This window comes from Sinocyclocheilus grahami, unplaced genomic scaffold (assembly GCF_001515645.1).
Source record: "Sinocyclocheilus grahami isolate Dianchi unplaced genomic scaffold, SAMN03320097.WGS_v1.1 scaffold801.1, whole genome shotgun sequence".
Taxonomy (NCBI): Eukaryota; Metazoa; Chordata; class Actinopteri; order Cypriniformes; family Cyprinidae; genus Sinocyclocheilus; species Sinocyclocheilus grahami.
This window is the reverse complement of record NW_015505980.1, coordinates 709,608-737,341: the sequence shown is the minus strand read 5'-3', so window position 1 is coordinate 737,341 and position 27,734 is coordinate 709,608. Positions and strand designations below refer to the sequence as shown.

Below are 27,734 nucleotides of genomic sequence, written 5' to 3'. Positions count from 1 at the left end.
AACAGTATCATAGTTATTAAACTGTTTCTAATTTTAAAAAAGTGCTTTAAAATTAAATGATTATAATCTTAACTCAAGTTGTCACTGATGATTGTCGTATAAGGTCCTTACTGGATTACAATCCGCCATCAAAATGATGTTGAATTATTCCAGCCGCTGTGAGAAAAAAGGCTATAAACGATCCGCCAGCTGCAGCATCACGTGCGATATAGCCTACTAGCCGGGACTCCTTCTTTCCAGAAGTGAGGGAAAACGTGATTTAGTGTTGAGTGGGGAACAGTCTGTTTGTGTCTGCCCGAATGTGTTCACCGAGTCTATACCTGGTCAGGACTTTAAGGTCAGTCACTGCGCTCAGATATTCTGCCTGCTCATAATAGAGGTTTTAAGCAACAGCTGCAGATAGAACAGCAACGGCGACTGAAAGTGAACTGCTGTGGTCAAAGAGGAGCATTCCATCATTTATCAAAGTTACAAAATGTGGCATTAAATGATAACTTGCTTTAGTCAAACCTCATACAATAAAACAATGTTACCTAAGCTGCTATTTAAATCAGCTATTCTTCTGTAGTAGACATTACAGTACATTATGAAGTTGCAGTTATAGAGCCCCTATTATGCAAAATTCACTTTTACATGTCGTTTGGACATAAATGTGTGTTGGCAGTGTGTTGACACAACCACCCTATAATGATAAAAATCCACCCTTTTTTAATTTCCCATAAATCATAAGCAGTGTCAGTAAGCAGATTGTTGCTCTCTTGTTGGTGGGATTGCTTCTACTTTGTAAGTGGCTTTGGCTAATTGACTAAATGCAAATGAAGGAGGATCCTCTGGCTGCTGTGGACGTCTACAGTAGATTCCCGCTGAAGCCTGTCTGTGAGCAAACCTTTGAAGATGCCTTCATAACAGGAGAGCTTGTGCATATTCTGATGAAACATGAACTGTGTGAACATCCTCAGCTACTGCCCAACCTGAGAGCGCATGGAAAAGTCATGGGACTCTGTAAGATCTGCTCCTACTTCAGCTATACATCCATTTATGTATAACATCTTGACAAAATCTTTTACAAAATGTAGCTTCAATCTGAGTAATGTTAGTGCTGAAATGAAAACATTCTGCTTAATAAAAGGATGTGTTGCAAAATATATCGAAGCACTTGAAGGGAAGTCTTCTGAGGAGAGTTTACGCTGGAATTCATGACAAATCAGTGACGAGGAGCTGCAAGACTTGCAAGATTCAAGTGTTGGATATGATCTTTTTAGTTTGGGAATGCCTTATTTAAATGCACTCTGAATATTAAACAGATGCTTTGCTCAAAATCCATTCCGGCATTGTGTGGCATATATTTTTAGTCAGTGTGAAACAAGATGTTCATCAAGAAAAAAGTAAGATGGGATGACGGGGAAATGACTGGATCTTGAGAAGTGGGCATTACAGAAAGAGAGGAGGAAGTGACATCAGCCTGAGGCCGAGCAAATTACTACAACTTGATGAAACACTGCAAAGGCAAAATGTATATTTTTAATTACATTCGTTTTGTCATAAAATAACTTCACCACGGTCTTCACATTGTGCATAAGAACACCGGCTAACATCACAAAGAATTACTGTTTTCTTAAAAAACAAGAACTCAAAGATATGAACTGTACATGTGGCATGTAACCAGTCATCAGATATTCCAGTCTGTTACCTGGAGTTCAGTCAGACTGTGTTGAGTTTGGTCACGATGAGGACTCGTACAGACTGGTCAAAGGAAGAGCAAACACAGAGGCCCTGTTTGTCCGGGCTCCAGTCGAGACTGGAAATGGGTTGTGTGGACAGAGTGACGTTCTGCAGGAGGTTCACAGAGCCAGCGACGCCCATGTCTACATCGTCCGCACCCTTTTTAGTCCTCTGGGCTGGATACTCACTGTGACAGCACAGAAACAATAAGCCATCAAAAAGGGCACAGTGAGAATATTAACAAAGCGCCGGCTCTTCAGAAGTTAAAAATATTACCTAAGAAATCACTTACTATTTCCATAGATGCAGATTACCGGCTCCACCGGCTGTCATGAAGATGTCGCGGTTTTGAGGCAAATGCCTCACTTGCCATATTGTAGACTTGTGAGCCTGAAATCCAGAAAGCAAATGCTAAACACTCTCAAAGAGTATAATAATACTCGTTCACATGTTCACACAGTTTTTCTATGTAAATGTGCGCTAGATGGACCGCTGCGCTCGCATCTTTTGCAGCATCTCGCACATGAATTTCAATATTTACAAGCAGTGCTGCTCATCAGTGTCAGTTCCAAAACAGTGGACCAATCAGAAGACCCCGCAGAGCGCTGCAAGCTTTAACAGTAAATGTGCAAAACAATGATTTAGTATGCAAAAGCATTTTATAGCTATCATAAAAGTGTCCCTTGTGACTCATGTGCTACAATCCAAGTCTTCTGAAGCCTCTGTGTGATGAACAGAATTCAGCCATTATTCAATGAAAATTCCTATAGGTTTCAAATATTTCTTATCAAATTTGTGACCCTGGAGCACAAAAGCAGTGTTAAGTCGCTGGGGTACATTTGTAGCAATAGCCAAAAATGCATTGTAGGGGTCAAAATTATAAATGTTTCTTTTATGCCAAAAATCATTAGGATATTAAGTAAAGATCATGTTCCATGAAGATATTTTGTACATTTCCTACCGTAAATATATCAACACTTCATTTTTGATTAGTAATATGCATTGCTAAGAACTTCATTTGGACAACTTTAAAGATGATTTTCTCAATATTGTGATTGTTTTGCACCCTCAGATTCCAGATTTTCAAATAGTTGTATCTCGGTCAAATATTGTCCAATCCTAACAAACCATACATCAACGGAAAGCTGATTTATTCAGCTTTGCATAAATGCATAAATCTCAATTTCAAGAAAATGACCGTTATGACTGGTTTTGTGGTCCAGGGTCACATGTTGGTTTGAAACACAGTTACAGTTATCATATGGCTTTAGAAGAATTAATATAGCGCACAAATCTTATATCATACTTTTATGCAGCTTTTCCCATAATTTTTTTAAGCTTGACATCTTCAGTGCTCAGTTATTGTAACTGCATGAAGGCAAATGTCACGATCATCCTTCACATGAATAAATCAATCAAAACCAAACGGTTACTATTCCCTTCCATTAATGATCCTGAGCGGAGTGTGGCCTACCTTTTCCGACACGGAAGCGAAGCCTTGGGTGGGGTGCTGGGTCCTCATGTCAAACACATGAAACTTGCCCTCTAAAGATGTTGCCACTAGTTTGTTCATGTTGATGTCTTTTCTGTCAAATTCAACAGAACACACCTGCCAAAGACAAAAACACACAGAGCTTTTTATGTTACACTGCATCTACTCAAAACTAGATTGCTCCCACTATAATAAAGCAGCTCTCTCCGCCGCGACCCTGTTTCTATTCCTGCTCGGCCATCAGATCTGATGCCCACATCAAAGCCAGCTTAAACCACCCTTTTATTCCTACACAGGCAACGTCCACATGCATTTCAGATGAGCGCGAATGACTAAATGGTTATCTGTAGATGAAGTGTACTTGAGCTCACTCTCTACACAGGCAGCTAGACAGCACTGATTAGGTGTCCAGAGGGGTTTAATAATAGTGTACACTGAAATAGTTTTGAGGAAGCAACATGCAGAAATCAAAGGTAGTTATGTAACGAGCAAAATCAGTGTTGGGGAAAGTTACTTTTAAAAGTAATGCATTACAATATTGCGTTACTCTGTAAAAAAAAAGTAATTGCATTACTTTTTTTATGTAAAGTAATTAGTGCATTATGTTAGTTTTGCGTTACTTTTTGTCACCTGGGCTGGGTTTGCTTATTTATTTTTAATAACAGAAAACCCAAAAGTTATATTTTTGCTGACTGTAAAGGCCCTTTCATACCAAGAGTGAAATGAATAAGCCTCAGGCTGAAGAAAACGCCTCTGCACTCAACACAGGGACAGGAAAGGTGTCAGTGAATAAATAGGAAAACAAGGCAAGTTACCCCCAACACTGATCAAAATATGTGACAGCTCAAGTCGGTTGAGATGTTAAAGGAATGGTGCTGGTGCGGGGTTTGTATGAATGCATCTCTGTCTTCAGAAAGGTTTAGATGGTATTTTTTTCATCTTGTCTCTGTATAATGCAAGCAGTGTTTATTAGCGCAGCGCTGCTTTGTTTACAGCGGCAATCGAGGCAATGCGCCACCTTCTGTCAGAGACATTCAGCCCATATGCTGTTTCGCTAAGATGCTTTATGTAGGATAGTTTCACAAAGCTAAAGTCAGACCATTCTGAGATTTCTAAATTATACATCTCATTTAAATCAAAAGCTGCTCATGGTGCATGTCTGCAGCATCTGTGTTTGGATTATGATTAAAATGCAGTGGTTGCCTCTAATCGTAAATGGAAAGGGCACAGGTAAAGCCTTAGTTTGTTAATATGAAGAGATTTCTGCTGTGTGCGTTATTTATTTGATTTGGGATTTGTTTTACGTTTTTTTATTTAGTTTTGTTATTTGACATATTTCAGTTTCCCCCAAAAAATGTGCAGCATTTTGTTTGAGAAATAATGAAAGGACATGTTTTCATTTTTAATGTCTTAAATCTCAACTAAAAAAAGTAAAAAAAATCATTCCGTGAAATATCTTCAATCGCATCGCAACTGTGACTCGTTGCATCCCTAATCAAAGCTCATCCAAGTAAAATATGTCTTACCCACTTACCCCGTTCTTGATGTTTGTCTCCCATCGTAAAGACATATTTCTCAGATCAAATAACTTGACGTCACCGTTGTCGTAGCCAGCACACACACAGCGGTCCTGGGCATTGAAAGCATGACCTGGAGATAAAACATGCTAACTTCAAAACACAGACAAACAGATTTGATTTGAAATGACATTCTTCGATTTCCCTTGAAGTATTCTTAAACTTAAAGATTTCAGTGCGAGTTAATGAGCCAGCTTCTGCTACTTTCGACCAATGAACTTGTGACTTTCCAGTAGGGCTGTGCGATTAATCGAAATCGTCATAAAATCGCGATTTGAGCTTGTGCGATTTCTAAATCGCTTTATAGCACGATTTTCCGTGCCCCCGACTTCCTGCAGTATGCTATCCGAACCAATCAGAATGCAGCGCGCCTAAATGCAGCACAAGAACAGAACAGACCGGGCGGGCATACAAACGTAACGCCAGGTTCACACACTCCGTATGCGGTGCGTATCTTTTCCGCGCCCATGTTAACGGATCAGAGCGTTCACACTGCATGCGATTGTGCTCCGGCAGTGCGCTCCAGGAGCGGTGCGTCTGCAGCAGTGCAGCGATCGTTTCCGCACGGAGTCTATTTCTGCTGTGCTGCACGCGCTGAATTAAAGTGACAGCGCATTATTCACGAAACAAATTAACATGGATTGACATGGAAATTTAGTAATTACACCATAAATGCATATAATTAAAGTCTACTGTTTCACAGTCAACACATGGCTTTTCAGCTAGATTTAAAACAAGGAAAAGTGCACTTTTAGATAAAAAAGGCAATAATAGATGGCACTCGTGGAGGTAGGAAAACAAAGTTATATTTATTGAGTTTAGACGTGAATATGTCTATGAAAGATCGTATTACTGTACTGTGATAAAAGATAATCAAAATGCTGAAAAAGCATTTTCAGAAACAACATTTGGATTTGAAATCAAAATAATGGATAAATGTTGTGTTTGTGGAAAACAGCCACGGATCAGGAGCGGACTGCAAACGCGTCGTGTGCGAAAACAAAATGAGTCCGTGCTGCTTCTGCGCCACATACACATACTGTATACACACTGCAGACGGAGTACGTGTGAACCTGGCGCAACACATCTAGTTCAACATCTGAGGCAACGCCACAAAGAGCTCTATGACCAATGCATGACCAATTTTTTTCTTTTTGCTGCCATATGTCTATTCTAGAGACATTTTGCTACACCTTTACTTAGTGATTAGTTTGCCTTATGTCTGTTCTAGAGACATGTCACAGCTTTTTGATAAAGCTCTAATTGGTTTTCTTTTGGAAATATGTTTCAAATTCACACTGAATGCATTAATGACTGTAAAGCATGTCTGTGTGTGTGTCAAAATCGTGATTAAATTTGAAATCGCTAAATTGATCAATGAAATCGCGATAGTTTTTTTTTTGTCCATATCGCACAGCCCTAGTTTCCAGTTGTTTTATCAAATTAGGCTTATAGAGACTGCATTCACAAAGGGCATTAAATGCAGTTGTTTTAGAAATATTTCCAATGATGTTTAAAGGCCTGGAAATGACTGTTTTTAAATACAGTAGGGCTTTTCACATTTGAAATAGTTAACCCCGGGTCAAGCTAAACCCCGGGGACACAGAGTCCAGGGTCATCCCGCTCCATGTTTCACACTGCTCATAACATACCTTTGGTTAACAATGCATCCTGGGTATTCATAAGCTGCACATTCCTCAAACCTGAGGTTAACGTGCTTATTTGCATATTTGCCCTGTCGGTGTCGTTGACCTGTTTCTGTAACAGCTCTAGCATTGCGCATCCTCGTGTTATGTACCGTCACGTTTTTCCTTGAATGAACTTTTCAGACTATAGAAAAGGGTTCAGAACGACGCTAACCCACTATGAAAAGCCCTCATGATATTCGGAGATTTCGCATGACCACGAGAACTCCGAATGAGAGTCTTTATTCCCATTATGCTTTAATGGGACACTCACGAAAACACCCACCGAAAGCAACGGTCCAGCAGTCTCTCTTGGTTTCTCCCTCCACGGGCTCCATGTTCACCACAGGCCTGTCTTTCTGCCTGGAGTCCCACACTTTGACTGTGCCTGTTAATAAAACCACACACACACACGTGATTATTAAAGTATCATTATCAGATGAGAACAAACACCGCGTGAACTGAGCTGGATGATGACTTCACGGTCTCCAGCAGGGCTGCTTCTAGCTGAAATGAATTGGTTTCATAATAAATGAACTGGAGCTGGACTCGGCTGCTTTGAGACTACCTGTACTGCATAAAGCACCATAGAAAGAACTGAATAATAATGTGTCAGTTCCTAGTCAAATAAAGTACACTGTCCATGTACGCGTGATCAAAAGTGGTCCCGTTTTCAAAAGTAAGTCTAGTCACCGTCTCGGCTCCCGGTGACGATCTCAGGGGCCCCGTCACCGATGCCCAGTCCCCCCACTCCATCAATGCTGTTGATGATCTCCTTGTGTGCCTTCACCGAGTACACCGGGCTCTCCGGCACCTCCAGATTCCTGCAGAGCAAGCTTTGATCTCAGATCAGCGGAAACACGGACCAAAACCACGAAGCAACCCGACGCTATCCTACCAAACATTCAGGCCGCCGTCAAAGTCCCCCGTGGCCAGATGCCTCTGCTGGAGAGATGCGGCTCCAAACGTCCCGCACTTGATCGGCTTGGCTTGCTCGATCTGGAACACAGGACAGAAAACATAGCGCTGTCAAACGACTAACTGTTTCCTTTACATAATATGCATGCGTACTGTGTATATATAAACACACACAAACATGCACGTATATACGTTTAAGAAAACGACGCCATGCTTATATATTTAAAGTATATTTATATAGAATATAAACTATATGAATACAAATATATACATGCAAATATTTTCTAAATATATATACTGGGCGTGCATGTATTTATATATACACAATATATACAGCACACATATTATGTAAACAAAACCTTTTATTCTGGATGCGATTAATCGCGATTAATCATTGGACAGCAGCCTATTTATAAAACACCACATATATATATCTCACTAGTTTCACTTGTATTTCATTTGTAACTAACATTAAATTCATGATAAATATTATTTGCACACTACAACGGCCAGATATTAATTAATTAGTTATCTGCTGTCGAAAATAGCCCCCAAGACAGACTAAGTCAACTTAAACTAAGTTTAAGACATTTTATTTTGTGTTGTTAATAATTACATTTCAAAAGCTATTTGAAAACTCGTGTAGGCTATAATTGTTTACACTGAGCGCGAGACCGAATGAGGCCCGTGTAAACACGCCGCTCCGCTGTTGCCATGACAACCAGGCGCCGGGCGTTTTCTAGACAGCGGCTAGCGCTAATGACAGCGGCTCGGTCTCCACGCGTTTGCTGTCCAGCTAACGTGAACTAACCCTGACCTCTCTGACCAGCTGCAGCTCTCCGCGCTGGACCTCGTAGATCTGCAGGACCCCGCTTCCTCGGGCGAAGTTTCCCATGCAAACAAACTTGGCGCTGCAGGGAATCCATCTGCTGTCAAACACCGTGTAGCTCAGACTCTTCTGGATGTGCGCGATGATCTGCGGCTTCTCGAGCGCTGCTGACATGCTGCTTTAATGACCAACTCCGCGAAGACAGCGGAATCCTGTCAGTTTGAGCAGGAGAGATTACTGTAGTGCTGCTGCTCAAACCGTGCGTTTCCTATTGCGACGAGGACCCTCCCACAACACATAGCTGGCCAACTCCTAGCCTGAGCTAAATCAACGGCAAATCGTTACCATGCGGATACACTATAATAACGTTGTAATTCATATATATATTTTTAAAAAGATTACTTCATTTAAAATAATTTTGGCAGCTAGCTTGGCAACATATGATTAAAAAAAAATAAGTAGTAGCATTTGGCACTGGTTGGGCAGCTATACGGTCCTCTCTGTAACACGGCAGAAGTAGGGATGGGCGATACCCCTTATTTTGTTTTCGATACGATACCGATATTTTTCAAGGCAGTATCGACGATATCGATACCGATACTTCTGAACTAAACTTTTAAATTATGATATGTATTAAATTATTAAATCACTAAGAGTAAAATGGGTAATGATAAGCACTTAACTTTGTTTAAAACGCATTTTAACATTCAATACGCCTTAATTGTAACTTATTAGGTTATATTTTTGTTTACACATGATTCAAATCTATAAATACTACAGTTGAACTACGGTCACTTTAGTAAAACCATGGTTCATTTTCATAAGGGACTGCCAGTGACCGGCTGTTGCATTAAATGCAACCTTTGTATTCTGACAGTGTATGATTTCTATTAACATTACAGAATAGAACATGATCAATATTATCTTGCAGCGTTCAATTTAAATAACTGTAATTGCACAAACTATGTAGGCTACAATTTCAGTTTGTTTATTGTGAAATAACTCTGATGAGCATTGTTCAGGGCTGCCGTTCCCAAAAGCTTTAATGCTTTCTTACGATGCTTTTGGGAAGCGCAGCCCTGTCTGAACGCTCTGTGATGGATCGGTTCTGTCTTGCAACAATCTGTGTGTTCAGATGAGCAGGAAAATAGTCCTATCCTACACAATTACTCGCTAACAAAGGTTATTCGTCCAATTCAATGCATTTGTACGAATGTTTTTTTTGTTAAATTGACAAAATCACTGGTAAATAAAACGCACCTTAGTATCGATATTTTTAGTTTGAGTATCGATACTTTCGATACTCGCGTCAGTATCGATATATCCCTAGGCAGAAGCCACATGTTCGTGATAAACATCTCTGTAGCGTTTAAAATCCCTTTTCGCGATGGAGCCGGTGTCGATACGATACTAAACGATGGGAACTGTGCACTTTGAGTCGGATCTTTCAGAAACCGGTTAGAAACGATTCTTTCACGATCTCGGGCAGTGTTGGGGAAAGTTACTTTTAAAAGTAATGCGTTACAATATCGCGGTACGCCCTGAAAAGCAACGTTACTTAGTTACGTTATATGGAATGCAATGTGTTACGTTACTTTTTAAATCTGGGCAGGGCTTGCCTGTTTGTTTTCAATATAAAAAAAGTTATTTTACAAATAAAGTAAAAGCCCTTTCACAACAGAAGCGCCTCAAAATCAAATCGCGTGAAGAGTATGACGCAGAAGAAAGTTCAACACTATTCAGCAACAACACAAATCAAACACAAATGTGGGATTTGTGCTTATTAGTACGGCTGAACTGGATCGTCGAAGGTCAGAAGCAAAGACATTGCTTAATAGAATGGGATTAAATACATAAATTATATTTGTCTTATTTAACATATTTAATTATTTATTAAATATAATTTACGGGTTGACTGTTTTTATTCGTATAAACCCGTATAAACCGCTCCGCTGTTGCCATGACAACCAGGCGTCGGGAGTTTTCTAGAAAGCGGCTAACGCTAATGACAGCGGCTCGGTCTTCACGTGTTTGCTGTCCAGCTAACGTGAACTAAATCTGACCAGCTTTTTTTATTTAACATATTTAAGTATTGCACGTTTGTTTGTTATTCTGAGTTTGCGTTCGACCGTTTTTATTCATTTTGAGGAACGCTGAATCTGTTTTTGTGCAGGTTTATTTACTCTCGATTTCTCTCAAGACGAGAGCTGTCGGTCAACACATGGGATACAAAGTAACTGGAGTTACCTATTCGAAAAAGTAACTCCGATATTTACTTCTAAATTAAAAAAAACAAATAAACCATTACTTTACCAGTTACTTAAAAAAGTAATCTGATTACTCTCACCCTTTAACCCTCATGATGGATATGATTTCAGAGAAGCATTGCTTTATAAAACACTCAGAACTTAACGTTTTCAACTAAAGTCTGATCAGCGACTTCTCATTAATGAGCGAACGTGAAAAGTTACCTAAGTTAAGTAAAAAAACAGCACCTTGCTACGTGTGCTGCGTTAGACTGACTGAGACAATTGTTATAGCTAGTGTTATTAGTGGGGAACGATCATCTCAAGTAGTGCCAGATCGTTTCCAGCGAATGAAGCGAAGCGCTGTTGTTTTGCAGACGCGCAGAGAAACGTCAGACATCGGCGCTCTGACCAGAGCTGCTGACTTTGTGAAGGCGTTTGTTTTAGGCTTTCAGGTGGAGGTGAGTGGGACCGAGATTAATTCTGTTCAGTAGAGCTGGGGGATATGCTGAGTATTCATAATCAAATTATGCCGATATGTCTTGCCGATAAGAGGAACACGTTAACTCACATGTGCTCCCCCGAGTCCTAAAGCCCGCGCTGTAAGGAGTTTTAATCTGTAGTGGGCGCTGTTGGTCTACTTCCAATTAAATTAAAAGTAAAATAGCCTACACAAATAACATTTAGACTGTGTTTCTGATTAAATAAAGCAGTAATTGATGTCATAAAATCATGAGTATGTTTTGATTTAAAGGTCAGAAGCTATAGCTTACATGAAAAAATCACAAACATGACACTTGTAAATTAAATAATTTGATATATACCGATTTATTCATTAATGTGTAATAGAGGTCGACCGATTAATCGGCACCGATTGTTGATTGGCGGAACTATCGGTTATCGACAAAAATCCATGCCGATAGTTTTCCGGGTTGCGTCCTTTGCTGGAGCGGCTGAGAAGGGTCTGCTGCCATTATACAGTACGAGAGCGGCCTCTAGAGACGGAAATCACTAACAGCACGCCATTCACATAGTTTTCCATTAAATTACATTATATTTGTCCCAAATCATTGTTAATGTAAGTAATGACTTCACCCTAGGCTATAAATTATGTATTGTGCTCTTTCTGTGGCTCTAATACAGTCTTTATGCTTCATATAGAGAGCTGTAATACAGATCGCACTTTCTCTTTCCCTTTGTTCTGTTTTTTTTAAACACCGAACTTCAAACTCATTTATGCCATATTGTTCTTTCTTGAAGCATACTTATGTCCGTTTGGTGATTAAATAAACAGTTTTAGACCGCTGCTGGAATTGAAAGTGGCGCGTCTGGTGTGTGACTTCTCCGAGAACGCATCGCTGCGCTTTTGTCCAGTGTGTGACTTGCATTTTTTATTTTGATTAGATAATCATGCAGTGTTCTAAAATAGAAGCAAATAAAGTGTGAGAGTACACATACAATATCAATAACATATGTATGTAATTTTAATGCTATGGCCTTGTGTAGATATTTAACGATGGCCATATTTAAGCATGACTGTTGAAATTAAATGGTAATACTTTACAGTAAGAGTCCTTTTGTAATATTAATGAAAGCTGTAAAAGTATTGTTCCTAGTGTGTTCATTTCAACATTTACTATTACTAATAGGCTATATTTTTACACTTTAAAGTTTCTTTTTTTAACATTAGTAAACTATGAAATAACTTTAATGATCAATATAATAATTCATATGTTTATGTTTATTCATTTACAAAGTATGGTTCAGTACTGCTACTGCTTTTTTAAAAATAGTAAAGCGCTGGTTTAGTTTTCGTTTACCATTTTAAAAACTATCGGTTGATTAATCGGTATCGGCCGGTGTGGTCCAGCCTAGCTATCGGTATCGGTAAAATCCACTATCGGTCGACCTCCAATGTGTAATGTGTTTTCATTTTTTAAACAAATCATAAGCTCTAAAAGATTGTCAGCATTTTTACAACTCTTTTGCTTTAGACCATCTACAAATGTTAAATCTTAAAATAAAATGTTAGAGTTAACACTGCATCTTTCTGGGGGAAACAAATGCAGCGATTGATATATAGTTTATTTAGTTATTTTCAAAAAAACCTTCATCATTGTTTAATTCTAACAAATAAGTTTTAAAAATATTTTGCTTATAATTTCTGCACAGGAGAGACTTGGTGTTGTTTCCAAACAAAAGGAAATATTTCAGTATCGGCCAAAATTAGTTGAAAAATATCGGCAAAAATCCAATATCATGCATCCCTATTTCTGATTATTATCAATGTTGAAAACTGCCCAATATTCTTGTGGAAACAGTGATGCATTTTATTTTTCAAGATTCTTTGATGGACAGAATGTTCAAAAGAACAGCATTTATTTGAAGTAGAATAATGTCTATAATGTCACTTTTGATTATTTAAATGAGTCTTTGATGAATAAAAGTATTCCCAATAATCCCAAGCCTTTACAAACTAGTGTGCATAAATGTAAAGATACATTGACTGTCATCAGAAAACTGAAAAAATAATATTATATTTATTATATAAATAATATATAATTTTTATTTTGTTATATAACCCAGCCCTTTCTTTCAGTAGTTTACTATTATTCTTATATGGTCTCATTATTCAGAGATGGTGCAGTAATGTCATAATGTGTGTCACTGCACAGGATGCTCTTGCTCTGATCAGATTAAACAAGCTGTTTCTGGAAATGTTTTGAGGTCACAGACGGTGAGTCTTTAACCTCAGCCACTTCACAAGAGTGAGTTTTGTCCAGGCGCTGATTTCTCTGTGCGTGTGTTTGCAGTTAAACCTCTGAAAGGAGATCACTTATCCAGAGCCATCGGCAGGATAGCAGGGAAAGGAGGAAAAACCGAGTTCACCATTGAGAACGTGACCAAAACCAGGATTGTGCTCGCAGACACGTGAGTGCACTCGACATACAGGACCGCTCGAGTGGAAAACCTTCCAATCTTTTATTGATGAATTCCCACTAGAAATGTAACATGTCTCCGTGTTTAATTGGGGCTGGTGATATGATGAATATTCACAATGTATTTGTGTATTTAAAGGTTTGAAAAATATTGCAATATTTTAATGCACTTTTTATTTAGCCAAAAATGTACAGGTGTCATTACATTTAAAAACATTTTATATTAAAAATATATAAATGCAACAGAAACGAAGAGCTACCAAGCCATAAGTTATGTTTTTTTGATATATAGTGACTTTATGTGACTGAATGCACAGTTGATTGTTTTTCTCTATACAGGAAGGTTCATACTTTGGGATCTTTCCAGAACATCAAAATGGCACGAACGGCAATACGCAACCGGATTCCCGGTTAGTGAAAACTAAATTTCTAATGTATGCATCTGAATGAAGAAATAACCAAAATAAGAGGAAATATTTCTGCTTCATGTAACTTTCACAGGAAGTCCTCCATCAAAGGTGTATGGCAACATCCGGGCGGTGGCGAGCCGCGCAGCCGAGAGGTTTTAACACACCGCTCACGGACTGATGCGGAAATAACCGTTTACATTATTAGTGCCGTATTGGCCTGAAGATACGGTGACTGAGCAGTGGAGCTTCACATAATAAACGCTTCATGAATGGAAATCAGACACGTGTGGATCCAATAAATCAAGTTTGACATGTTTATTGTATCAAGCAGTCCATATATATATCCCATAATAGTTGATTTGATGCAGCATGCAGAATAGACATCCCATAACTGACGAGCTTCATGTGCCTTCGTATGAGACACGCTTTCATTTATAAAAAGCTGCAAACCCATTTTCTTGAAGCGCGAGTAACTTGTTAAATCTGCATTCACGAAACAAATGGACAAATGATGCGAGCCGAATCTGAAAAGAATATACGTCTGTTTGAATCTGATTTGGCAACTTATGCAATGCATGTCAAGGTTCTTTTGATATCGGATATAGATTTCACAGTAAACCATTGGAATAGATGAACGTAGTCATGCAAGGAGGAACTAGTCAAAGCAAGCCCAGCAGAAGCCTCATAGCTGGCATTATTACCGACGTAGAATATCCATATGCAGAGATGAATTTGGTTACGCTGCTCCTGTCATGCATGCAAACATTCAGAGTTTTTGATTTGAAGCTCTAGTCTTGTTGGAACGATTATGCTCTCGATTTTACAAGCGTTTAGATGCTTCGTGTATTGCTGTCATGCATGCATTCAGACGTTGATTGTAAGTGTGACACTAGCGTCCAAATAGATTTTGTGATCGCCGCTCCATCTGCGATGGTCATTTAGACGGAGATATTGGTGTTAGTGAAGTAAACCAAATCATTTGTGTCTTGGTAATTATCTACTGGACTGTATAACAATATAAACATTATATCACGGTTGGTACAAAACACTTATTAAACATGGTTAAATGCTAGAATGATATAAATAGTGTAAAATCACAAAGTGTAACAGAAGGAAGCCAACGTTGCTTCTTTACGTCATGCGGTCGAACAAGCTTCTGCACAGGATGGTGGCGAGCGCTTTGTTCTGTAAGTTCTGCTTGGCACGTCATACCTACGTATACTATTATATCATATCTTAAAAAAGACGAAACCAAATAAATATTTTAAAAAAAAGACCTAAATAAATATAGACAAGCCAATACTCTTTCCTCTTGAACCGAGATGCTCTTTCAGTGTCCATAAGCCCATAAAGTGCTACACCAGGTTATCGAGCAGACTGGAGTCAGTTCGGTAACACTTACACGCTGGCTTGACAAAAAGTGGCTTAAATACTTCCATTGAAACACACAGAGAGCATTTGCTGGATATCTTGAGCAGGTCGTCAGAGATGGAGAGGAAAGCGGATCTGCTGGAGATGGACTCGCTCACACATCCACCACCATCTTCTTGTGTATATCCAGGCCTCCGACGACCTGACGACGGAAACAAGAAACGCACGAGTGCATTAACCTGTGAAAATCTCGACATATAGAATAAAACAGCTTTTATTAGGCTGCTCGTGTGACCAGAGTCTTCGTCTGATGTGAACTGACATGATTTTAAACATTAAAATATGCACCGCACCTATAATTTAATTTCCAGTCAAAATAATAATAGACTGAATTTGCAAAAAATATACATATTTAAATATAATAAATATTTGTTATGTTTTTGAAAGAAGTCTCTTCTGCTCACCAAGGCAGTAAAACAGTAATATTGTGAAATACAATTTAAAACAGCTGTTTTCTCTGTGAATCTCTGTTAAACTGTAATGTATTTCTGTGATGCGCAGCTGTATTTTCAGCATCATTACTCCAGTCTTCAGTGTCACATGATCTTCAGAAATCATTCTAATATGCTGATTTAAATACATTTATTATTATTATTATCAAAGTTGAAAACAGCTGTGCTGCCCAATATGTTTGTGGACACCGATACATTTTATTTTTCAGGATTCTTTGAGGAATAGAAAGTTCAAAAGAACAGCATTTATTTGAAATGGAAATCTTTTGTAACATTATGAATGCCTTTACTTGCACTTTGATCATAAAGTAATCCCAAACTTTTACAAACTAGCGTGCAAATATTTCTCTCATGACGCCATGAGATGGTGCATCTATAATTTAAAGTCATTATAAAAAAGCTGTTCAACATAGATACATATCTGGGGTTTGGTTTAAAGGGTCTTACAGCACAGAACTCCTCGAAGGATATTCTCCCATCGCCGTCCTTGTCTGCGTTGATGATGGTCTTGTCCACTATCTGCTGCAGCTGAGTGTCCTTCAGATTGTTGCCCACCATCATCTTCAGCACCTGGAACAGCTCTCCGTTGGAAATGTAGCCGTCCTTGTCCATGTCATAGATCCTAAAAGCGACTGGATCCAGGAAAACGGCGAACGATGACTAAGAGTCGAATGCTGTGTGATGTGAGATCAGAGGTGAAGTGTGTTGTACTCACAGCGCAGTTTCTGCTCCTTATCGCCCTTCACACTGAACTGAGAGACGCCCTCTATGAACTCTACACACACAAAACAACCCATCATTAACCCAGGAACTCAACAAACACACGTGCATTTCCCTTAGTTTAGTAATGTCAAGTCACCTTTATTTATATAGCGCTTTGTCACAATACAGTGTTAAACAGGAAAATAGTGTGTCGATAATGCAAAAGGATAATAGTAAACACTCAACATGTTCAGTTAAAGGCAGTTCATCAGTGATTCAGTATCTGTGCAATCAAGTCGACAATATGTATCTTTTTTCAGTTTTAGTTCTAGTTAAAAGTCAACCTAAATTAAAATGAAAAAATGACAACTAGCTGAAATATGATGTTCAGTAACAGTCGAATGCTGTGTGATGTGAGATCAGAGGTGAAGTGTGTTGTACTCACAGCGCAGTTTCTGCTCCTTATCGCCCTTCACACTGAACTGAGAGACGCCCTCTATGAACTCTACACACACAAAACAACCCATCATTAACCCAGGAACTCAACAAACACACGTGCATTTCCCTTAGTTTAGTAATGTCGTCACCTTTATTTATATAGCGCTTTGTCACAATACAGTGTTAAACAGGAAAATAGTGTGTCGATAATGCAAAAGGATAATAGTAAACACTCAACATTTTCAGTTAAAGGCAGTTCATCATTGATTCAGTGATTCAGTATCTGTGCAATCAAGTCGACAATATGTATCTTTTTTCAGTTTTAGTTCTAGTTAAAAGTCAACCTAAATTAAAATGAAAAAATGACAACTAGCTGAAATATGATGTTCAGTAACACTACTTGAAGCCCTTATGTATAATGCAGGGTTATTAAAGGCTATAATGCATTATAATTGTTCATAATGTGTGTTGTAATACATTATATCTTGTCATAAATAATTATAACCAAATTTAAAATGCATAGTGTAATAATGAATTGGTAAGTGCTATCATGTGTTAATTGCGGTTACAATTATTCATGAGATTGTGCAATGCATTACAAGGTGCATAATTAAAAGCAATGTTTGAAAAACGTGTGTCTAGCAATGACAGAGAGAAGAGAGCGCTCAATAATGCATTATAATTGTTCATAATGTGTGTTGTAATACATTATATCTTGTCATAAATAATTATAACCAAATTTAAAATGCATAGTGTAATAATGAATTGGTAAGTGCTATCATGTGTTAATTGCGGTTACAATTATTCATGAGATTGTGCAATGCATTACAAGGTGCATAATTAAAAGTGCACTAAGCAATATTTGAAAAACGTGTGTCTAGCAATGACAGAGAGAAGAGAGCGCTCAGTTTGAGTGCACAGGACGGATATTAGCAGATAAAAAAAAAAGAGGAAAATATGAGCGGAACAAGCTGAAGGGTGAAGACACCCGTAATATTTCAGTCTTTAAGCTTCTCAGTTGCAAACGGTCGGACGGTTTCAGAATCAGCGTGAGAGAATGTGAATGTTCTCGGTAAAACAACACAAAAGGCTTCTTTTCAGGATGTGATGCAACAGGTCTGAGCTACTTTAAGCTCATTTGTTGAAGCATTTCACAGCTGCAAGTTTGAGTTTGAGTTCATGCACACATGATGTGTGTTTGCATGCAGCTCGCTCAGAGAAAACATTCAATAAAGACAAATTCTTCAATTCAATATGCAATGCATTCAAATCATTACATGGCATCACACATGAATTTCACTAAACTCATCAACACGTGTAGGCCCCATTTCACCTAGCAATCAAAAATGATGAATAAATAAAGAATAAAAACAGCCTATTTTAAGAAACATTCAAATTTAGCATCACAGCATGACATTTCATGACATTATAAAATAAATATAATAGCCCCCAGATTCCCAATTATTCTTACTTTAATAAAAAAAAACGAATTCCCTTTACAAAAATTAAAAATACATAATTATTTAATTTAATATGTCATGGTATTATCTGTTGTACTGCCTTTACACTAGATTAAATTGAAATGTAAGTAATTTTACTGTACTAATGAGAACCACCTTTAAGAATGCAGTCTATTAGAAATAGATCAAAGGTGCTTACTCATCATAAAAGTTGTCACAATGCAAATAAAAAAATAAAATAAAATCATGGTCCTAAAACAGGCTTCATTTGCTGTCACAGAATAACGGTGATTCTGCGGTGAAATGTGACTCGCTCTTGTTATCATGAGATGCATTTAACGAAAGATTTCCGCTTTCAAATAAACCACGCGTGTGGTTTCCTCACCTTTGAAGTCCACCTCTCCGTTGCCGTCCGTGTCGAATATCTCGATGACTCTCTGCACCAGTGGATTCTGCTGTAACTCGGGCAAGGACATGAACTCCTCCACGCTGAGGGATCCTGAGTTATCTAGGTCGAGTTTCTTAAACCTCTTTCCCAGCCTTTTAATCTCATCAGCATCGACTGGCGTGGACCGAGAGAAAACGCCAGACACACACAATAAACACAGAAAAGGACAACATTAGCACACGTGACCAGCGCTCAGCCGTCTGTCTGAGCACAGATCCACCCGATCCAGCCTCTATCTGAGCATCAGCCTAACAACACAACAAATAGCATCAAACGCTGGCAAATGCATGAAGCGTGACACACTCACATCCCGTGACGGGATCCTTGGCTGCCGCTGGCCTTGCGCGGGTCACCACACACAGAGGTTTGCCCATCTCATCGTACCGAAGAGCCATGCGGATCCCTAATAGCACTGCTGAGCCTTGAATATCAAACTCACTCACTCACTGTAAGCTCTTTCAGAACAAGTCACATGACCCTCCAGTCGGCCTCCACAACTCTGAGCGGTTCAGCCGAAGCTAGCGCTCTTTACACCACTGCAAACTCTAAAACATTACTCGCGTCAACATATCTGTATTTTCATACACTGCCAGTAATAATTGAGATTTGTATTGCTTTTAAAATAAGTCACCAAGACTGCATTTTAGGTAGGGTGACCATACGTCCTCTTTTCCCCGGACATGTCCTCTTTTTTGGACCTAAAAAAATGCGTCCGGCCGGGATTTCTTAATCGCCCAAAATGTCCGGGATGACCTGTGTTTCGCTCCCGCGTGTCCACTCCTTTAAACATTCTAATATTGTGTATAATTTTGGCACTTCAGGGAGCCGCTTTCAGGATGTGGAGTATTTCAATTTCTTTTGAATGAGCGTTCGCGCCGTTTACTTTCACTTTCGCGATCACACGCACTCTGTGTAAAAGGAGCACATCTTACAAGATCAGATATTTGTCAGTGAGCTCAGGATCTGTTGAGCAGCAAATACTCCAGCATGGTCTTGTCAGTCATCTCTCCTTATTCTCCACCTGTGATCAGTCAAAGCTGACTCCTGCAGCTCTTCTTGGATGTAGGGTTGCCAAGTCCGTGTTTTTTTTTTAGTGATCGACCGATATTGATATTTTATAACCGATAAATATATCGGTTATACCGATACCACTTATTTGCATGTTTATGTGCCCGATAACCGATATGTAGAACCGATATTTATTTACTGTTATAAAGTAAATAAATGACTGAGTAAGTCCATACTTCACTTTGGTTTTTCCTCCTTTCAGTCATCTTAAAAAAAAAGTGTTGAAAATTACCAGTCTTTCATGTTAAATTTAATCTTCATATTACAATAAAAAAACATTTTATTTGAAAGCGTCAGCAGCAACACTAATATTAACAATAAGCAAAATAAATGTAGAAGGTCTAATGTTTTCAAATGGAGAAAATAAATAAAGGACAGGAGTCATATCAACTTCATTTTAAACTACAGTTTTAGTAGGTTTATAAGATGTTTTAATAGGCTAAAGAGTGAAGAATAATTCACTGGATAATGTTAATTCACTGAATAATATTCTCTGGAATATTGAAATATAACAAACAAAACATCATATTTTATTGCATTTCTCAACCGGCATGTTATATCAGAATTACTAATAATGTTTTTGTCGTTCTAGATTAAGAAACGCCTGCTGACAGCACGGTTTATCTATGCATTTACACAGAACTATACTCAAACTGCGATCGCTCGCGGAGATAATAAATTAGTTTCCATAGAGATGTATTTATTTAGATGTTTATTAGCGAAATAATGATTAATTAGTACTCTAATCAGAAGTAAATGTTAATACAATTTAGGGGTGTTTTAAACAAGTCAATTTTGTTAAAAGTTACATGCGGTGGCCGTGCTGGAGCATTTCCTGAGCAACAACCCGGTGAGTGAACAGCAATATGAAAGCAGCTTCACGAGACTAATGATGAGCAAATATACAACAGAGAGAGAAGTCAATTTAGCATTTTTATTTCCAGCATGTGCTCATTCATGGCTGTATTATTTAATTAATGCAAAGTTACGTCTTTATTGGGAGAGGATGTGACAGATTATCTCCGCCTACATGACTCCACCTTCACGAGACTAATGATGAGCAAATATACAACAGAGAGAGAGAAGTAAATTTAGCGTTTTTATTTCCAACATGCGCCCATTCATGGCTGCATATTATTTAATTCACGCAAAGTTTTTATTGGGACAGGACTTGACGGATTATCTTACGTGACTCCGTGAGTTTGTCTCTATTTCTTCGAGCCAAGCTGCAGAAACTAGCTACATTTCAGGCATTTATGTAACATCTAATATGTGCATTAATGGCTGTTATTAAGTTTACTAATTACAGCAAAGCAAGTACATATGCTTTACCCATGCACGCTGCTGTTGTTGTCTCGTCTCCCCTCAGACGCCGTGCTGCAATGGCGATCCTGCGCACAATTCTCGAAACACCCACAAGATGGCGGCGTTTATCGGTGAATCCAATATTACAAAACCGATAACCGATTATGGTAAAATGCTTAAATATCGGTCAATCGATATATAGTTCGAGCTCTACTTTTATTTTTTGTACTTGCTGATACAGAGTACCAATACCTGTGTGTTCATTGCATTTGTAATTTTTTTTAAATACTGGGTACCTAAACCAAAATAATATGAATGATGTTCGCTGGCTTAGTTCATTTAGGAAATAGATATTTCCTTCAGTTATTTTCACACTTAATTATTCTCATTAAAATGTATTGTACAAGCTTTAGTTACTGTCACTGTTAATTTTATTGCGCTATACTATTTAATAGCACATTAGAGCTGCTCCATTGCAGTGGTACAGTACTGTAATCAAAAATTGTTTTCCTGTAATAATGCAGGGAACCACTCATAAATATTGTAACAGCGATGAAAATATGTTTTTGAAATACATGTTACGTTTGTATCACCTGAAACGTGCTGCGACTTATTACAGAGCCACTCAAATAATGCAATTAATGTCAAGCAAAACATGCGCAATGCGCACACATTTGCATTGGTGAGGAACGAGAGACATGTACAGACTGCTAGCTTCACTTTCACTTTAAATAAATGTGTGTATGCTTGACATTTAAAGTAAATGCTTATAGTGAATGCCCCTATAATTTTTGATTGTTTTATATTTACGATTTAGTTTTAATCCAAATGTGTGCTAAGTGAGCGAACAGCAATAAAGATAATAACAGAAGTGCGCTCTCTCTCTCTCTCCGTCTCGATTTCTCTCTTCTCACAGGAATAGATTACATTTGAACATATATTCACATAGAAAACAGCTATTTTAAATTGCAATAATATTTTACAATATTGCTGTTTTTTTTGTTACTGTATTTTTGATCAAATAAATGCCTTTTTGAGCAAGACGTCTTTCAAAACCATACAAAAAAACCTTGCTGTCCCCAAACTTCTGAGTGATAGTGTAGATGCCAGGTACATCCAAGATATTGTGCGCCTTTTTAATTTGATGGCTGTTATTTCAGCGCTGATCACTTCTGATGATCAGATTCAGCTGTGAGATGATCTCACCTGTTTAAATGAGTTATTCTAGTTTAACAGACTTGTGTTGCCAGGCAACTACAGGTGTGTGGATCATGAAGACCATGATAATAACACTAATACATGCACATCCATTAACTCTGCGCTCAGATCAGTGGCGATGATGAATCACCAGCATTAGCTCAATTGTAATTAATGCAATTACAACCACTGAGGTGACTGTGAGGACTCTGTTAAAAGTGTGACAATCGCAGGAGGTCAAACTATCGATCCATTAGTACAGTGACCTTCACTGAGCGAATGATGAGAGAGAGCACATTATATGTACTGAATGCAAAACTGATGACGAGTAAAACAAAAAAAACACATTGACATTAAATATTACAAACTAACACAACTGTCTCCATCAGGGAATACAAGACTATGGAAGCTTGTTTCCGCCACTGAATAAAAAATAATAAAGTAATTGCAACCTTTTATCTCACAATTCTCTTTTTTCGCAATTGTGCAATCTTTTTTTTTTTTTGAACTGCGAGTTATAAAGTCAGAATTGCGTGATATAAACCTGCAACTGCTGGAATTGCGATCCTGATTTTTTTCTCGCAATTGCGAGTTTGTATCTCGAAGTTCTGAAGTTTTTTTCTCACAATTCTGACTACTTTTCTCAGACTTGTAGGATATAAACGTACAATTGCGAGTTATAATAAAGCAATAAGGCCCGTGAAGCCGTGGTTTACAGTGAATTTATAACAGCTAAGGGGCGTTGTTAGGTACGAGGCGAAGCGTATATTCAATTATACGTAGTAAGGTTTCACAATAAAGTGTAATGATATTAATAAAAACACTATTCTTCCACCAAACAATGTAGTTCCTCAGAAACAGTTGTGGTTGCAACAAAGTAGTTGTCGAACAACACACAGATGTAAACAAAGGTGTGTGTTTGTAGAGTAATTTACAACAGCTTCGAACACGGCTCAGCCAATCAGAATCAAGCACCGGAACAATCCGTTTTATAAAGTCTGATTCTGAGGGAAAAAATTGACTCTTTTCGGTTACACTTTACGTGAAGGGGTGTGCATAAGACTGACATGACACCTACATAATCATGACGTGACACCTACATAATCATGACATGACACCTACATAATCATGACATGACACCTACATAATCATGACATGACACCTACATAATCATGACATGACACCTACATAATCATGACATGACACCTACATAATCATGACATGACACCTACATAATCATGACATGACACCTACATAATCATGACATACTTAATATAATTTGCAAAAAACATGCATAAAACCCCCTTCTTATTCATGACATGTGTCATGTCATGATTATGAAGGTGTCATGTCAGTCTTATGCACACCCCTTCAAGTAAAGTGTTATCCTATTTTCTTACAATTGCGAGTTTATATCTCACAATTCTGATTTTTTCCCCCCCCCTTTTTTATCAGAATTGTGACTATTTCTCAGAACAGTGAGTTTATATCATACAACTGCGAGGAAGTCAGAATTGAGAGATAAATAGTTGCAATTACCTATTTTTTATTCAATGGTGGAAGCAGGTTTCCATACAAGACCACCGGTGTGACATTAGCCAATAAAACTCATTCATCCACCAAATTAATTAAATCAAGCACCCATAAGTAGCAATAGTATTCATACTTTTTAATAGCCTTGTATGATGGTACTAGGAAATATGGTCTCATCCATGTTTGTGAATAATTAAACATTTCTAATTAAGTTATCCAGATGATTAGCTTGCTCCTTAAAATGAATGAATACAATGAAAAACAACTGAATTAACTAAGCTCCTCATGAGTATTAGCAGGCTTTGCTTTGCTCAGAGGTGATATTTCATACTCGAGCTTCAATAATAACTCGGTTTAATCATCATCAGCGCAGACTGCAGCTGGATGGACGTATGAATAATGTCTGAGCGCTGGAATGTGCTGCTCACTGAGCTTCTCCTCAAGTACGACAGACAGCTTGTTTCAGACCATCAACGTGACTCTCGTCGCAGACGGCCAAAGCCTGACATCACCCTATTAATGACTGCTGGGCAAGACCTGAAGAGCTCTTATTTTTAGCCGTGAGCTCATAAGAAGCCCCCAAAAGCGCCCTGAGGGAAACCCCCAGCAGCACGGGACTCCAGCACACGGGTCGGGTGTATTTTGAGCGCTCACAGACAGTTTGGGATGCTTACGGCCTCTGCCACATGCTAGTACGACACACATTACTCCACATACGCTCCTGTAAGTAGGTCACTTGCATGAGCAGGCCGCCAGCTCTCAAAAATGAACTAATCTATCACACGAGTATAAAGTGTTCAATAGATTACTTGAAGATGGTGCATTGTACTACAGCAGACTTTCTTCTAGTTCTGTTGGTTTATGTATGAATCAAACAAAACTCGCCCATGGTAACATTTTTGCTTAAAATACAAAATGTGATAAAAAGCATAGCACCAAACACCAGGACATACAAAAAAAATATGCAGGCTTGTGGATCTCAATCAAACAAACAAATATATATACACACACACATATATTATATGCTATTTTTTTGGCACTTTTTGTGACCTTAATGGAATAAATCTACATGAGTCTTACATGCACACAGTATATATGAGAGTTTGGTATGCACCTCCCATTTACATTACTATAAGGTTACAATTAACAACAATTGGTAAGCCCAAACTTACACTGAATTACTATTTATATTTAAATAATCAAAACACTTAACTTACAAATGTATGCAAACATGTAAGTTGCACATAATGGAGTTTTTTAATTAACTTCTAAATTATAACATTTCTATTTGTTGTTTAAATGTATTAATTTACACAGTGGCTGGCATAACTTGCTTTACAACAGATTAGGGCTGCACGATTATGACAAAAATCATAATGTCGATTATTCCCTTGAAATTGTAATTGTGATTATTAATTCCGATAATCACAATTTACACTGAATGATGTTTATACCATTGTTTGAAGCAACTGCATGCCGTATTATTATATGAAAATAAACAAGCTGAAAACACTCTAACTGAAAAACCTTTAGTGCTTTTCTATAGTATTAAGCCTTCAAATGTCAACTATACATCGGATTGGTTTCTTCTTTAAATTATAAAAAAGTAAAAATGTGAATGGTATTATAATGTTATACTAAAACTAAAATAATGGGAAAAACCCTTAAGATAACATGTAGAAAGAAAAAAACGCATCTTAAGCACGCATAATAACGTGGACTTTGAACGATTAATTGCCGCTTTGAACGATTACGTAATTGTGGCATTCATAATTGTAATCGCGATTAGAAATTAGATTAATTGTGCAACCCTACAACAGATTGATTTAAACATAAATTAAATAGCCTAATTAAGACATCATTACAGGGATATTATAGCAGGTAAAGTAAAATATGAGTATATAGTTTAATATTTGGCGAAGTGCTCTTGTCTAGACTTCATTTCTCAGGTGAACTGACGAGCTGTGGACACTGATGACTTGCCTGAGGTAAATGAAATGCTAAGTGACATTTTGTTTACAAGCTGTTTTATTGCCATCTTTCCACAGTTGCAACACTGATTGAGCAATTACACGAGGCATGAGATGTTCATTCATGTTTATTTCACGTTAAAACTAGCAGTAAAGAGAAATGATCACGCTCACTCGCGCTCCACGCTGCAGATTGAAAAGAGGCGCCTATCCAGCGATCTGTTACGTCACATCAAAGAGTGCCAAAACGCCATTTATTGTTTGACTTTCCTGAAAGAATGGACACAATTTAAAAGATGGGACTTTCTTATCAAAAGTAAAAGTATATAAAACTGGAAGTTTTGAATGAAGTTCCACTCGTGCAGTGGTTAAAACAATGCTGTATTTGTTTGGTACATGTGCGTACCGAACCAAAAAAGCCATACGGAAAATTTTCGGTATGAATACGTGTACCATTATACCCCATTAAGATTTTTTGCAGTGTGACATTATTTTCATGGCAATCAACCCCTAACTGCCCATTTTCTCATTTTCATAAATGCCTAAAATGTATTACAATTTAAATATAAAAACAAAATCATTACAATATTTTTATATAGTTAAGAATAATCAAAATCAAAACAGATGCTTTCAGTAATGAGGATTTCTCCCAGTTTATGTCACGAGAAAAACAAAAGAAACAAATTTCAGTTGTGAAGTATGTAGTATTTGTTTAACTGCGTTAATATTATCTTTAAATTAAAAAAGCAGTAACAACACTGTATTCACCACTGAGAATAATTAACATTAGGAATAAAGGGGAAGGGCAAAACATTCATGAACACATTGTTCGGAGTCAGAGCTTTGGATGATCCAGTTCACAAAACCAGTCTGAATGATTTGTTTATGAATCACATGTATCCGGATCTCTTCGGGACTCAATGATCCAGTTGCAATGATTCTCAAGATCAGACAATTCACGATTATCAGTGAATAACAACTTGAATTCCAGTCTGTTGTTTGAGCATTCTAGTCTGATGACACTTTCATGGTGCTTTTGCATCCAATCATTGTTATTGTATTAAAAAGACTAGTATGTTACAACTACAAAGAATGAGGAGTAATTATATCAGTTCTGCTGTAATCTGGCTAAACTGTTCCTTTAATAAAATCACAATGCAAAAAAAGTCTTTATGGAAAATACATTTTCCAAATGTTTTATTTTATGGTAAATTGGACACGTGTTTCACCCAGAAGGTCTGCAAATGGACAGACCCATAAGCAGACGCGTGTTGATGTAGTGAACAGCTGTCCTGTGTTTGTGTGCGTGTGTGCGTGTGTGTGTGAGAGCTGCATATATAGTTGAAGTCAAAAGTTTACACCCCTTTCAGAATCTGCAAAATGTTCATTATTTTACCAAAATAAGAGGGATCATACAAAATGCATGCTACTGTTTATTTAGTACTGACCTGAATAAGATATTTAATATAAAAGATTCTTCCTTTCATTGCAAAAACACTTCAACGAGTTGTGTTCCACCAAGTCTCTGCCTTTCTCACACAGAACAGCCTCCTTGACAGCAACCAGTCTGGTTTCATAAGTGGACATTCAACCGAGCCTGGCTTGCTCTCAGTTGTTGAAGCCCTAAGACTGGCAAGAGCGGATTCCAAATCTTCAATACTTATCTTGCTGGATCTGTCCGCTGCTTTTGATACAGTGAACCACCAGATTCTCCTGTCAACCCTACTGGCAAAGCTCAGGATCCACACTCCAGTTGGGTGAGTCTTATCTCGCAGATAGGTCCTTCAAGGTATCTTGGAGAGGTGAGGTGTCCAAGTCACAACATCTAGCTACTGGGGTGCCTCAGGGCTCAGTTCTTGGACCACTTCTCTTCTCTGTCTACATGGCATCACTAGGCTCAGTCATTCAGAAA

The 27,734-nt window shown here is 38.0% G+C and overlaps 2 protein-coding genes and 1 pseudogene across 3 annotated transcripts in view; 1 reads left to right on the top strand and 2 right to left on the bottom strand.

Moving 5' to 3' along the window:
- Positions 1 to 1,561: 1,561 nt before the first annotated feature.
- Positions 1,562 to 8,501, bottom strand: dnaaf10 (dynein axonemal assembly factor 10). The gene is made up of 8 exons (XM_016246532.1): positions 8,212 to 8,501; positions 7,375 to 7,475; positions 7,170 to 7,300; positions 6,763 to 6,864; positions 4,749 to 4,864; positions 3,197 to 3,331; positions 2,015 to 2,112; positions 1,562 to 1,909 (listed from the first exon to the last, which is right to left on the bottom strand). Exons 1-8 carry the CDS (start codon positions 8,395 to 8,397, stop codon positions 1,702 to 1,704), a joined length of 1,077 nt encoding a protein of 358 aa, XP_016102018.1. The 5' UTR covers positions 8,398 to 8,501; the 3' UTR covers positions 1,562 to 1,701.
- Positions 8,502 to 10,754: 2,253 nt separating this feature from the next.
- LOC107561986 (RNA-binding protein PNO1-like) lies at positions 10,755 to 14,089 on the top strand (annotated as a pseudogene).
- A 31-nt stretch (positions 14,090 to 14,120) lies between these two features.
- LOC107561987 (calcineurin subunit B type 1) overlaps positions 14,121 to 27,734 on the bottom strand; it is a 29,031-nt gene continuing 15,417 nt past the window's right edge. The window contains exons 1-5 of one of the 2 annotated variants that reach the window (XM_016246543.1): positions 19,057 to 19,199; positions 18,687 to 18,863; positions 16,849 to 16,908; positions 16,149 to 16,333; positions 14,121 to 15,391 (exon numbers count right to left, since the gene is read on the bottom strand). In XM_016246543.1, the coding sequence (XP_016102029.1) occupies positions 15,344 to 15,391; positions 16,149 to 16,333; positions 16,849 to 16,908; positions 18,687 to 18,863; positions 19,057 to 19,144 (558 nt within the window). In that variant the 5' untranslated portion in view covers positions 19,145 to 19,199 and the 3' untranslated portion in view covers positions 14,121 to 15,343. Of the gene's footprint in view, positions 15,392 to 16,148; positions 16,334 to 16,848; positions 16,909 to 18,686; positions 18,864 to 19,056; positions 19,200 to 27,734 lie in introns of those variants that run through there. The other variant, XM_016246544.1, reaches the window with a different exon arrangement.